Raw genomic sequence first — 14,289 nt, 5'->3', positions numbered from 1 at the left:
GAACATGCAAAGTTAGCTGAATCGAAGGAACTATTATCCTATTCTTACCCCACTTGTCATGTGTTAAATCACAATCCATCTCTCATAGTCAATTGACCTGCTCTGAATTCATATAGACAACTATAAAAGTCTATTTCAGCTTTTTTGGAAATAAAGATAACTGATGAATGCATGAACTAAGCAAGTAATTTCAAAGCTGGCCATTCTGCTAACATGTTAAAAAAAAAATCCCATTAAATTATACAGTTTTTAAAAGACATTTGGACTACCCAGAATAGCTCATGCCCTTTTTTTTCCCCGTTTTTTTTTTCCTCCAATAAAAGTCTACCAAAAATATAATCTAAAACGGTCATCTTAAAGTAAAAGAATGACAATGTACTTTCAAAATATTAACTCACATTTATCTTCTGAAACTAGCAAGAGGCGACTCTCTGTAGAATTATTTCTGCCTTCAACTGGATAAAGAAACTATACAGAAAGTTTCACAAAGTAAATAAACAAAGTATTTTAGAACACTTATCTATAATGTGGGGTTTTTTTAAGCTGGATATGTACATATTTTTAAATTAAGAGAGGCACACTAATGATATTTAATTAATAAAAATAGCTATTATTACAGACTAATAGTCACCAATCACTATAATTGCAAGCTTTGGAGGATTCAAGAGAAATAAAAAAGTAGCCTTCATGTCAGAGAAATATTCTACATCAAACATTTTATGATGTTTCTAATTTTTTTCATTCAATGAAGAAACACAGGCACACCATCTCTGTAACAGTTGCAAGATAACATGCGATATTTCTGCACTCAACCACTTTTTCTCTCCAGCACAGTGGATTAAAAAGGTTTGTATTTAAATTAGTTGAATAATTTACCTGTACTTGAACACAGCTATCCACAGCCTTTAGGACTCTCACATTATTAATGGGATGAATTTCAATAAGCAAGGTTAAATACTTGGATACTGCAAAAAGAACATGTTTTAGATAACATTCTTTTTTAATACACAATTTTGTTTTCTAAACAGAAATTATGTGGGGAAAAAAAGCAAAAGGGTACAGTATTTCTAACAGTATTAAAACAATCCACTTGTAGTACCTGACTGTAATAGCCGACTTACTCTTTCTTCCTCTGTATATTGACGGAAGCTGACCGCTAAGGGGGGGAAAAAAAAAAAAGAAAAACCAACACAACCACAGTGAGCATGCATATTTGATATTAATCTTATTAAACATTCTCGAAGAACAAGCATCACCAATTTTTTTACCAAAAACATCTATGTTAAAGGAACAACAGAAGCTCTTCTAGATGTAGGAGGCATGTATAAATACAGGAGGGGGAAGTGAACAAAGGGTCAGTGTGTCTCAGATTTTTATTTTATTAAAACAGCAATATCGTTACAGCTGTGTCTTTATGTTGTTACCTACATTATTTGGTGATGGATCCACTGAAATGCATAGACTGCTGTGGGCAACATATGGGTCAAAATAGATCTAAGTAATTCTAGACCCAAATGTATCATCCTCCTAAACTAAACAATCTTTACCATGACACACACAAAAAAATTAATGAAAAAACACATATTTACCCAATAGTGTCCTTTCATTGTTGACCGAACAGCTGATTATGTGTAGATCCCTCTCAAACATATAGAGGTGCTATAGAGAAACACATTAATGCTAATAAATTATTTTTTTTAACCATATAAAGAAAACCATCTGATGACTCCTCCTTAGGAAAACACTGCTGACCAGTACACCGTATTAATTTTTAAAACAAATCATTTCACAGCAAGAAGAACCATATTTCAAGCCTCAATTATATCACTTCTCCTTTTACTCATTTGTTTGTTTCTTACTGGTTCTTTTGAGCTCTAAGTTGCCACTAGAGCAGCACAGCAGACCTTTATGTAAATACAGAATTTCACCCATTTCATACTGTTATAGGGACACCTGTAAAGGCCCATTATCATGACTCCAGCCACTGAATTGCAAAACATTCAGTTTTAGAATAATTTCTTACAAATGGTAGCACCAAACAGACTGAGGATGCACACATAACAAAGAAAACCCCAAACATTTACTTAGCATACATGTTCAGTGTGAAGAAGAGTGGAAAGGCCTTGAATTGGTTGTTTAGAAAAAAAGGTTGCAGACACAATGCTTTACTACTCCCACGTCATTCAGATGTTCTGTAATGTTCTGCATCTTAATACTACTGAGCATCATTCGAATACCTTCTCTGGTCTCTCCTTCGTTTCAAATGAGCATATACTCCTTAAGGACATAACTTAAGTGTTTTGCAAGGCATCAAAATCTGAAACATTACAGCACTGTCTTCACCAGGGAGAAGCCTGGCATTGCTCTCACCTCATTTTGTTTAGTTTGAAGATCGTACAATCCAATGTGAGTATTTCTCTCATTTCCCTATGGATGAAAACAAATCAGCACTGGCAATGTAAATATACACAAAGTTAAACATTGTTTTTATTTTTTTCCTACCTCCCTCTCCTCTTCCCCCCCCGCCCCTTGACACACATCCTCACACACTTCCCTGTCCTATAAACAGGCAGTTAATTATCTAATTCCAAGAAAGCAAGGCAAGAAAGAGAACAAAGATTTTTTTTTTCCTTTTAGAACTAACACATGGGATAAAGCTGAAATGTGGCCAATTTACAGCCCACAAGCCGTTGCATAAGCCAAGTGCCTCTCTCACTTTGGTTCTAAACTCGTTTTAGTTATAGGCAGTAGGGCCAGGAAGAGAGATGTCTGTACAAGAATGAAAGGGAATGCTATGGCCCTTGGAAGATTTAAGGCTGGTGTTCCAAACCTCACCAACTTGGGAGCACAGAAACATCGAACATCACCAAACACAGCTTCCAGTGATCTGGCTGCAGGCTGGAAAAAGGATTTCAGCTCTGCCTTAGGAAATAATTGTTTGAACGCTAAATATATTTCACAAGCTCAGATGACACCATTAGCCTGCTGCCTTTGAAAAGAAACATAATACACATCCTTTCTAGCTTATTGGTAATAACATAAAACAATTTTGTTTGTGGCACTTCTAAGACTATTCAAATCAAAACTTATTCTTGGTAATTTTCACCATGCTTTAAATTTTCAAAATATAAAAAAAAAAAATTAAAACAAATTCTGCTTGGCAGCATATATTGTATATCAAATCAAGCTGAAGTCCATTAATGTACTCTAGGTATAAGCACTAAATTGCTGAACTGTTGAAATTAAATCCAGCTACATAGGCTTGTACTCAAACAGTGAGCATCATTGTTTTTAACTACAGCTTGGGGGGAGAGGGGAGCAATCTGTGGTTATTTACAAAGTTATGGCTTCTTGCTTTGTGAAGTTAAAACAAAAGCCTGAGTATTCTCTTCCTAAGGGGTCTATTTCTGAGTGTCTCATTATTGTTGTGCCAATGACAAAAGTCTTTGACTTCTGATTTAAACATGGAAAACAAAATGTCTTTATATTAAGACACAGGCTTCAGGCCTCCTAATTTAAGGTTAAGCAAGTGCTTTCACAAATAACCACTCTTTGCAAGTGTGTCTGAAACGCTAACATCCTCTGTGCTTAGCTACTGAAAAATATACTTTACGAGACTGGTAACAGCACTACAACAGTGCCCATATCTGTGCATAAGCCGAGATGCTTGTTTTCATGTTTACTCTGAAGATTCTTGCATTGCCTTGCAAAATAGAAGCGCAGACACTAGAATTCACTGTTAAAAATATCTTCCTTTACACCAACTATTAATGTCACAAAAGACAGACGCTGTCAAAACTACAGTACAACAGAACACCGTAAAATAAGCTTGAAAATAAAGCTCATTCTCCACCTTCCCCTGATTTAATGCAAAACGCACTTGATTTACTTCCACTTAGCAGACAAAGGTTGTTTTCTATTTCTATCTATTAGGAAACAAGCCAGGGCAGCTCAGTTTAGTTTACATCCTTGTTTGTGCACTATCCTCACTGACAATGTCACAGCTAAATTTTGCTGCTATAAAACCAACAGGAAAGGCTCACAGACATATAACTGTGTCTTGCAAAAGTGGTAGCTCATTAGTTATAAATAGTTTATCATGAAGTGGGGAGAGTGAGAGAAAGAGAAAGAGGTATTAAACTGCCTTAACAACTCAGTAAGATCTGTAGTTTCTTAGAAGCTGTAATTACATCATGTTTCTCCAACGTAAGTTTAAGGAAACAGAAGGACTAACTGCAGACACTAAAAGCAGTCTGTCTTCCCCAGGTAAGCTTTCCTGTGTGACGACGTATATTAGCAGAACAGAATAGCAAAACGCAAAGAATACTTATATTTTAGAACAAGTTTGTAAAAATTTAAACTAAGGATCAATTCAGGGCCTAAAACTACTTGTCATTCACTAAGATGCATACACCAAGACTCTTTTTTCTTCTATATAAATATAAATGGATACTCCACTTAAAAGGTTTGCGGTAAACTCCAAAACCGTAGAACTATACCCATTCGTTGTCAATGGACTGTTTGAGGAAAGAAAACATTTGGATTGAATCCTTGTTAAGTCAGTAGTAAAGTATAAAAAGACAGACACACAATACTCCCAACACTAGCTGGTTTTTAGCATTCTACTCTTGAGAGCGGAAAAAAAATTCAGTCCTGGTTTAAGGTATCACAGTCCCAAGGTGTGACTGCAGCTGACAAAGATGTAACTAATTTAACAAAAGCATAGACATCAGGAAAGGCACAGCATTAGCAGCTCAGGACCCAGCCTGTTCAGGACACTGGCTAAGTGCTATGCAGCTACAGCCTGGGACACCACATGTGCTCCTACCAATATACAAGCCACCTAGACCAGCATGAGGTTTGGGACAGACATACCCACATGTTCTTATCATGCAAGCAGACAAGTGTGGACGTATTGACTCCCATTGACATCAATAGCACCTAAGTGGGTACCAACACTTTTAGCTGATGAGCAGAAGTTCTACTGATCCAAGAAAGAAATGTGTACACACACACTATGAGCAACTTCTCTGTGGGAGAAGCATCATACATTTAATGCAATACCACCTTAAGATACATTTGTTCTTCATGAGAAAAATCCAGGAAGTATCTTCCAGTTTACCCATTAACAAGCGTAAAAAACAGTTATAGTGGAAGCAAACAAAATACGTCAGCATCCTTCCCAACAGAGGAATAAATAGATGCTGGTTCTTCAGCAGGCTGACTCACTGAGGAGAAAAAGATGAGACTGCTTTATCATGGTAAGAGAACAGGAAGAGAAGTAGAAGCATCTTCTTTTGGATGGCATTTGAGAGGTGCAAACTGCAGCACAGCTGTGCAGTTTGTTAGTTCCAGTTCTCAGGCTTTGTCATCCAGCCATTCTTACCACAGGCTGCAGAGGTCACTTTATTCCCCAAATTAGGAAAGAGAAACTACAGTGAACATTTTCAGTGACTTCCTATGCAGCCTTTACCCATAGGTTCAGGGAACTAAGCCTAGGTGTTCAAATCCTCCTGCGAGTCATCGGCCTATTCAGTCAATGAAATCTAGTGGGCTATTTGCCCACCTCCTCCACCCCACACACCTCCTCCCAAAGTATAGGCTACAAGTTGCCAGTTCTCTAAACTCCACCAATGGTTTTGCTCAGATCCCTACTAATCACAGTGGGAGCTTTGATACCTAGCATGCAGGCAAACCCCTACATTTAGATGTGTGAACCTTGAGCTACAACCCATCCCTTGTGCCAGTTGCAAGAGCCTGAACAGCATACAAGGCAGTTGGACTCCACTGTCAGAAGCCCAAAAAAGCTTATTGTGAGATTCCACAGATGCTAGAAAGCAGGAACATCACACGCACACAGTAACAGATGTCCTGTTGGGAACTAAATGGGTTACTTTCATTAAGTCTTTCTAGAGTTTTGAGCAATGAAAAAGAAAAACTTGACACATTCTTTAGTGTTGTTTTTACTGTTACTTTTGTCTTGTACAGACTCCCCTCCCTATGCTTGTACTAAAGGAAACATCCACCCACAGTTAAAGTGTATTATACCTTGACGAAGACCTCACCTCTTCCCTTAACCCTACGGAAGCTGGAGAGTTTTAGCACTGTTGAGCTGAAGGGGAACAAAAGGCAGTCCTATTCCACTGGAGTCTGCTATCTCTAATCCGTACTCTTCAAAAACCAAGATCCTCCAGAATCCAGCTGGGTCTACAGATTTCTCCGAGATGCACAGAAAAGCAGCACAGTTTGTCTCATCAAGGGGAAACCTTCTCAAACCATATAAAAATCTCTTGGAACTACAGGCATTTCAACCTAAAAGCTATATATATGCCATGGAGTGCAGAATGCTATGTTAAAAAGGGTAGCTCTACATACTTCAAGACATCAAATAAACAACAGTTACTTCAGACTACTTGCAATACAGTGCTACAGATGAATCTTAAAGTAACAAAGAAGAGACAAAGCAGAATTAGTGTTAGATAAATGGCATCTTAACATATATATTGGTAGGAGGAAACATATTTAACTAAAGCAGTGCACATGAATTTAAGTCAGACTTCCCTAAGAAATTCTGAGGGTGAAAGAATGCACTGCTTACGAAGAGTTTATCTGTTAAAGAAACGTCATTTCACTCAGGGTAAGATTCTGGCCCCCCAAAAAATCAAGAGCAAAACCCCTATGGATTTAATCAGGTCGGTACTTTACTCTCCATTTCATCATTCTTAACCTTTGTCTGAAGTGGAGATGGGTATTTTCCCATTGCCCAACCCCCCAAGTTGTAATCAGTCGAGTTTTCGTGTTCTAACCCTCACTGCAAAAAATTTTGAACTACAAGGACTCAGTTAGGCAAGATACACATATGGTGTTATTCTCTGCTGTATTTTTATTAAGTTCCAAGACAGACATACCTTCCAGGTATAAATAATTTTACTGTTTCTTTCAACATTTACAACGTAGAGTGCTGATGATTTCCCAGAAGTATCTGAAAAGATAAGTATCAAAAGGCACAGGATTTTCATTTGAGCTGGTTCATCACACAATTTATGCACACTTTAAGCAAAGATACTAAATACATTTTTACATATAAATATTTGTTTGTACATGCCAAAATTACTCCCTTCTGGAAAGACAGAGAGAATATTTCTTACACCATGATTTAAATCTGATAAACTTCAACACAAAATACTTAAGGGGTTTCAAAACACACAGGAAAGAATTATTTATGTAAATTCCTAACTCTTCATTATAATTGTGATTCTAATGGCCACTACCTTTTGTGATGAAATGGAATATGCTTTTTTCACCATCTTCCATTCACAGAAATTAAATTGCATTTATCCATTATACACAACATGGGGTTCCAACAGTTAAGTTGCACTCCAATCCTCAGAACACTACAGGGAGATAGAACCAGCCTGAGGAAAAGTGTCACTTGCTCCCACCTGCCCCTTCAGCATCCCAAAGGAATGCCTGGAAATAAACTACACCTTCAGAGATTAGCTCTACAACACCACACACATGCACACACACACACACCCCAAAACCCCAGAACCACAAGATTAAGCACCACATATATATATATATATATATATATATATCTACAAGTACAAGGGAATTAAGCAATGCAGGACAAGGGATACAATGTGGGATGTGAATGGAAGAGTAGGGTTAAAAGGGAAACAGAGGAGCAGGAAGCTAGGAAGGACAAAGAGAAGAGCACATCTGGACAAAGCAGTGCAAAATAAGAAGGAAAACACCAGAAAAAAAAAGATAAAATGTCATACTCAAGATGACCAAAATGCATACTTTCCTGATGCTGCTTTTTTGTTTTCTAATTGCTGCAGCCACCAAAAGTGCGTTTATCTCAGATGGAACTTTCATTAAAAGTGGAAAATTTGCCCTTAATAAGGTTAAGAGCTGCATGATTGGTACTAGTTTTAAGATAAAGGTAGCCTGTGGTTCAGTAAGCATCAGCAAAAAGAATTCTCCACAACTCTCGGCAAGCATTTAGTCAAGTTCGACGTTATTTACTTTGCAGTTATCACAAAGCGTTGGCAGAAGACAGACATGTGAAACTTAAGTTTCACAAGCCTGATACTATAAACTGGCTTGTACAGCTTGCAGAGATATGGAAAAAAAAAAACTTTTTTATAAGTATTATACTTTTAAAAGTATAAAAACTTTTTAATAAGTATTTTATAAGTATTTTTATAAGTATTATCAGAAGGAAATAAATTCCGTATTTTATTGTGGGAGGACAATGAAAATCCTTCATGTACATTTAACAACTTATCACTTTCTACTGGTTTCGGATCACTCAGGGTACACTACAATACCACTACATTAGGGCTAGTTGGTGACGACTGAGAAAGTCTCAGATAACCATATATTCTGCTCTTCTTTTAGCGGAAACTTCCCAGAATGTAACCACCACCTCAAACTTTCAAGATGAGTACTATGGTCTCCACACTTCTCTCTCGTACAATACTTCCTCAGAACAAAATTTAGCTAGAGAAGGTCCACACAAAATCTCCATGTCAATGAATTTCTCTATCACCCAACTTAAGAGATCTTAAAGATGTTGAAAAGGTTCCGTTTCAGAAGCGAGTTTCATGTCACTGAACATTGTCAGTGGGAATATGGAGCCAAATTAGAAGTGGCAATCATCTCTGCCCTTGGAAAGTCCTGCAGTAAAACTGCACATGGAATTACAGCTTCTTCCTCATCCCCACATGATGAAGGGCTACAAAAGAACCAACCCAACCTGCCCGCCCAGCAAACAACTCACATCAACATACTCCGGAGAATGCAGCGTTTGATTTCCTGAAGGCCGCTATACGCGGCTCATACAAAAATAAGCGGAATGAAGAGAACAAGTCTGTTTCTTTTCATATGCTGCTCCCCTCTCATCATCATAGCTACTCCCAGCTCTCATGCAATTAGAAATTCTCAAGCTATCAAGGGTTTTCAAATCCTCAGGAAAGAAAATAATAAATATGAATAACTATAACATCTGAAACCACTGACACAAAAGTACCATGGCTCCTAAAAATTGCTTACTTTCTGTGAATAGGTATTTCTTTGATGTTTAAATGAATCTTTTCAAATTCCTGCCTCCCACCTTAACCCTCCTAATACAACAGCACTACATCAAGGGGAAAAGTCAGTACACACACAAAAGTTGAAATGCCATACAGCAATACTGGTATCTGACCAGATGCACCTTCCAACCTAGATTCTTCTGATTCTGTATTACCAGGGGTATTTACTGAATGAAGAGTCTGTAATACATTTTAAAAAGCCAAATACAATTGTCCCTTTCCCAAACACAAGTCAGCACCATTTTGAGATTGTTGTGACATAAATGCATAGGTTGACTGATTGAATTCATCACAGAAGAACTGATAAATTCATAGACTAATTGATTAAGTATGGAGAATTTCAGAATCTTACCTCAAATCCCTTCAGTACACCATTCAACACTTGTTCAGTAAACTACTTAGTGTATGTGAAATAATTTTTAACAGATTTTGTAACTGATGGCTTGGTAAATAATTTTCTTTTATAAAATCAAAAAAAAGCTGATACCTTCTAGTTTACCTCCAAACAAGTTGTTATGAAACTATTTGATAACAGCTTCTCAACGTGGGAAGCAAGTTAAATATTTGGAGTTAATTAAAAGCAACCAAAGGAGTTGAGGTTTCAAGTTGTATCAGTGACCATCTATTTCTACTGAAGTACTACTTATTAATTTTTTTTTTTTTTTTTTTTTTAGGCTAAGGTTTCCATCAGCTTCTGAAAAGAAGAACTGAGCCAGCTGCCCTGCAGGTGAATGAGAACAAACACAAGCAAAAAACCACAGGGCCAAGAATACAAGGTGGTCATTCTTTTTTTCCAACCACTGCATCAAGTGCTCGCTATGCTACCTATCGCACACTGCTGTGACAGCTAACGCTTCATCTAATTTTAACTAGCACTCATTTACCACATAGACAAAAGTGTTTGGGTTTTGTTGTTTGGTTTTTTTTTTCCTCCCAGAAAGGGGAGTAGTGTAGAAGCGGGAGTCACACTAGAAGCCTTTTTGGGGGGGAAAAAAAAAAAAAAAAAAAAAAGAGAGAGAGAGAAAGAGAAAAAAACCAAACGCGTGAAGAAGCAGAAGAACAAGCTGCCGAGCGTAGCTGACGTGCAGAAGTGCTTTCGGCCCGTCAGAAGTGCCCTGAAGACACCAAACTTCCCTGCCTTTGCAAGTACCCCGGCCGCAGGGAGCTGAGGGACGAGCCCCCCCCGCGAACGCGCGGCCCGGGGGCGGGCGTAGCTCGCTCCTCTGGAGCCCGGCCGAGGCGGGGGGCTCACGGCGGCCGCTCCCCGCACCCCGCTCCGGAGGGTGGCACTCCGCCGCCGCCGCCGCCATGAGCCCCGACACCCCCCCCGCGGCCGGAGGCGGCGCGGCCCTGGCTGGAAGGCGCAGGCCCCGGGCGAGCCGCACCCAGGGGTCTCGCCCCAGGCCCGGCTCCTCCGCCCGCGGGAGAGGGCAGCGCACGGAGGCGGCTGGGAGCGACCGGGCGGCCGAGGGGGAGCCCTCCTCGGCCCTGCCCGGGGAGCGCGGGAGCGGGCGGCCCCGCCGCAGCGGAGCCCGCCGGCGCAGCGCCACCGGCCGCGGCGTTACCTAGAGCCGCCGCCCAACCCCGCGCCGCCAGCCAGGGGACCACATCCCTCTGCAGGTCAAACTCGGCTACCAGGTGAAGCAGCATAGCACCCTCCTCTCGCCCCGGCACGGCTCGGCTCCAGCCGCCGGAGCTCCCCCCGCACCGGCGCCTACGGGCCGGCCGCCACCACGGGCCCGCCCGCTCCCGCCGCCCTGGCGCCCATTGGGCCCCGCTGGTGTCACTCAGCTGGCGGCGGCGCGGAGTGGCTGGGCGGGCTCCCGCCTCCCTCCGTCCCCCTCAGCCGGCGGCGGGGCTCGCTGAGGGGTTCCGGGGGTGCCGGTCGCTCTGCGAGGCCTCGCCGTTTCCCGCTCCCTGCCGGGGGACGGGAGCCGCGGGGACAGCGCCCCAGAGCCGCGCCACACGGGGGGGCAGCCTGCGTGCAGGTGACCGTGGGGCTTCAGGTGGTCTCGAAGGCCCTCGTTTGCCCGTTGGAGCTGGCGCCCGGGCTCCTCCCGAGGCGTGCTGGAGGAACGGCCGATCCTTTTTGAAGCTTCCCTCACGGCGTGACTCGGAGTGCCTTAAACAGTTGCCTGTGGGTGAGGTCTGGTGTCAAGATTCCGACGTCCGGTGTCCGCTGATCAGAAGGCCATTTGTTACCCTCCTCGCGTCCCCCCTGCAAGTGTTAGGTGTTTTCCAGAATTTCAGGCAGCATCCCTGTTTTCTGCGATTAGGCACTGTGAAATTGCTCGTTGAATAGATAAGTCTGTCTGTGCAAACTGCCTTGGCAGAGCTCAGGGTGTCCTCTGAGGCTAGGCCCTGGCATGATCCAGCTTTTCGTCTCTCTACTAGGAAAGGAGGTAAACCTTGGTGTAATCTTGGGGGGTTTTGTGGTTTGTTTGCTTGGGGTTTTTTTAGCTTTTGAAAATATTTGTAGCGCTGATAAGATGCTACTCCATGGCTATCTATAGCCTGCCTGTAATTACCATTTCCCTTCTGACATGTGCTGGCTGATGTCAGCCAGCTAAAAGTGGCATAAAAGTGGATAGGCTGTAAGGGCACACACCAAGTTAGACATACACTGAGTATGGAACAGCTTGAGCCTTTTCTAAGAGGTAGTCCAGTACCAAGTTTTTTCCCCTCATTGCTAAGATTTGGGGCTATATAAAGACCAGACGAGAATCAGGTAACGTCTGCAAAGTGCAGACGAAAAGGCAAGTTGATAATCGAAATGCAAAGCAGACTTATGCTTTCTCTCAAACTCTGTATTGCCAGCTTTTACGATTTTATCACGAGTTTCATAATCAGCACTGTTCTTAAAGCTCCTTGGATCAAGTGGTTGTGCAAAAATTTCAGCTTATATTTTCACTTTTATAAAAGAAAGCTTGCAAATGTGACTGGAATATTTATTTCAGAGGCAAAAGTAGAAAACAGACAAAAGGTCCCAAATGGATGCATTTTTCAAGAGATGAGGTGGGGCTAATTCATGATTATGAGTATTTGGGAATGACACAACCAGAGAGGCAAGCAAAGGAGGGAAACGAAGCCAATGAAATGACTGATTCTGTAAGTATGTGCAAAATGGGAAATTTTCACATGGAGAAAATCTGTGCCCAGAGCTATAGAGTGTGTTTAAGGCCAGGATGAGGCCAACTGGCTGAATTTTTGCTTCTGCTGTAAAACAAAACAAAAAGAAATATGGACATGGGTAACAAAGATTCTGCCTATAACAACAGGCACTCCAAATGCAAAAGGAAAAGAAAGAAAATTAAATATAGCTACCTAGTTTGATGGCCCTGCATTAAAAAAACCCAACAAAACAGAAACAAAATCCAAAACAACTGTCACTGTTCTTTTGTTTCAAAATCAACCATGTCACTTATTATAGTTCTTGAAAGAGAGCCCACATAACTGATGGATGAATTATTTTCTAATATTTACAGACCAAGAATCATAAGACAATGCTGTTCCTCTAGAGTACCTTACACAATATGAGAAAGGCCTTTCAGACAGTAGGAGCTGCATGGAGTTAACGAGAGCAACTGCTGGGTCCACCATAGAACTTAAGCTGGTCAACATGATTAAAGGAAATTGGAAATGTTCTTAGGTGATGTGAGCTGGTGAGTAGCTATGGAGACGAGTGGGTGTCGAGATCCATTCTCTCGTCGCCTGTGCATAGGATCCATTCTACAGTCCTTATTCGGGAAAGGACTGGAAGACTTTGTACAAGTTGCTGAAAGAGGTTGTACAAGTAAAGATTTCACTGTCAGGTGTGCAGTAGGAAAAACCTTTCTTGTTAAGGAAATAGTTAACAACAAAATTTACCCTCAAACTGTGTTTTCACCGCAAGGGACCCTTTGTATACCCACCCAATAATGTTCGCAGTATCTCACTGAAGTTTATAAATATGCTTTCTTGAGACTCTTGGCATAGAGTGGGACCTCACCTCCAGTGCACCATCCCAGGAACTTGGAAGAGCTTCTCTGATGTTAATCCCTGAAACCGAGGCAAGACAAATTCTCTCAGAAGTTTCCCTATCTTTTCAGTGAGAAGAAGGAAGTGATAGCTTGACAGATGAAGAGATTTGAGAAACAGGAAGGGATGAGGCGATTCATGATGACTGTCAGGGTTTAGAGATACAGAAGCATGAGAAAAGCAACCATGTAGAGCTGGGGAAGATGATACCAGCAGGAGCTGAAGGAACTGATAGGAGCAAGGGGCCAGAACAGAAGGGAATGAGGAAGAAGGAATCTGGAAAGGCAAGACAAAGGTTTATAACCTGTGTAGAACTGAAGTCAGTATTCCCAGAATTGAAGTCAGAATTCTTAAGTTTCTCTGTTGCCCAGCAAATGATTTGAAATCCACTATTTTCTAGTGGCTTATCTGTATAATAAGACAAGATATTACTTCTGCCAGTTTCTTTGGTTCAAGTGGTAAAGGTTTCCTTGCGACTCTTAAAGGTGCAACAGTGCTGATGACCCTTGGGAATGTTATTATGACTCCATGGTGTAATTATCTGTGCTTTCTCAAAAAATCACACACCATTATATGTAAAAATGAAAATAAAACCACTTCTGGTTTAGATAACAGTCTCATTGGTTGTATCTTCATTCAATTCTAAAATGTAATCTGTGCTATGAACAAAATAAAAGGGGAGTCTTAAGTAAAATGGACTGTATACTACAAGATGAATGATATTGCAAAGAGAACTGATTAAGCTTGTATAAACAATGCTTTTTTTGCAATTTCTTATTTTTGAGAGCTTAATTCACAGTCATGATATACATTAGGAATGCATATATCTGCATTCAGTTGCCAAAAAAATATCTAACGAGAAAGCAGATGGTTTGCCTGCCTGTTTGTGTGTTTACATAGTACAGAGGAAATACTTCCAATCAAATAAATGAGGTTCACAGTAAATGGAGAAAGTGATGCAGTTTCTGAATTGATTAACTTCAGCAGTCAGACTTTTTAAATTATTGCAGGAAACATCATAAAATGCTGACAACTGATGTCAGCATTAACCTTAAAATGAAACTCAGAGTGCCTACTTACTAAAATGTACAAGATACCCCATCTTTCAAGAAACAACAGACAATTGCAGATTTGGGGCTGTACAGTCCTACATTTAAGGAACAAACAAACG

The 14,289-nt window shown here is 40.8% G+C and overlaps 1 protein-coding gene and 1 long non-coding RNA gene across 8 annotated transcripts in view; one reads left to right on the top strand and one right to left on the bottom strand.

The window, feature by feature from the left end:
* LOC115341141 (gamma-secretase activating protein) overlaps window positions 1–10,828 on the bottom strand; it is a 47,729-nt gene extending 36,901 nt beyond the window's left edge. The window contains exons 1-7 of one of the 6 annotated variants that reach the window (XM_030013561.2): window positions 10,667–10,828; window positions 6,909–6,982; window positions 2,371–2,427; window positions 1,590–1,659; window positions 1,100–1,156; window positions 877–965; window positions 399–468 (exon numbers count right to left, since the gene is read on the bottom strand). In XM_030013561.2, coding sequence (XP_029869421.1) covers window positions 399–468; window positions 877–965; window positions 1,100–1,156; window positions 1,590–1,659; window positions 2,371–2,427; window positions 6,909–6,982; window positions 10,667–10,751 — 502 coding nt within the window. In that variant the 5' untranslated portion in view covers window positions 10,752–10,828. The other 5 variants (XM_041123540.1, XM_041123539.1, XM_030013563.2 and 2 more) reach the window with 5 other exon arrangements.
* A 102-nt stretch (window positions 10,829–10,930) lies between these two features.
* LOC121233314 lies at window positions 10,931–13,806 on the top strand. 2 transcript variants are annotated; one of them, XR_005932418.1, is made up of 3 exons: window positions 10,931–11,503; window positions 12,059–12,209; window positions 12,587–13,806. It is a non-coding gene; the product is annotated as an uncharacterized LOC121233314 (long non-coding RNA). The 2 variants fall into 2 exon arrangements; XR_005932417.1 differs by having other exon boundaries at window positions 10,931–12,209; window positions 12,587–12,763; window positions 13,064–13,806.
* Window positions 13,807–14,289: the final 483 nt, after the last annotated feature.

The sequence above is a fragment of the Aquila chrysaetos genome, chromosome 5 (genome assembly GCF_900496995.4).
Source record: "Aquila chrysaetos chrysaetos chromosome 5, bAquChr1.4, whole genome shotgun sequence".
Lineage (NCBI taxonomy): Eukaryota > Metazoa > Chordata > Aves > Accipitriformes > Accipitridae > Aquila > Aquila chrysaetos.
The sequence above is the reverse complement of the archived record's forward strand: the minus strand, read 5'-3'. Positions and strand labels throughout refer to the sequence as shown.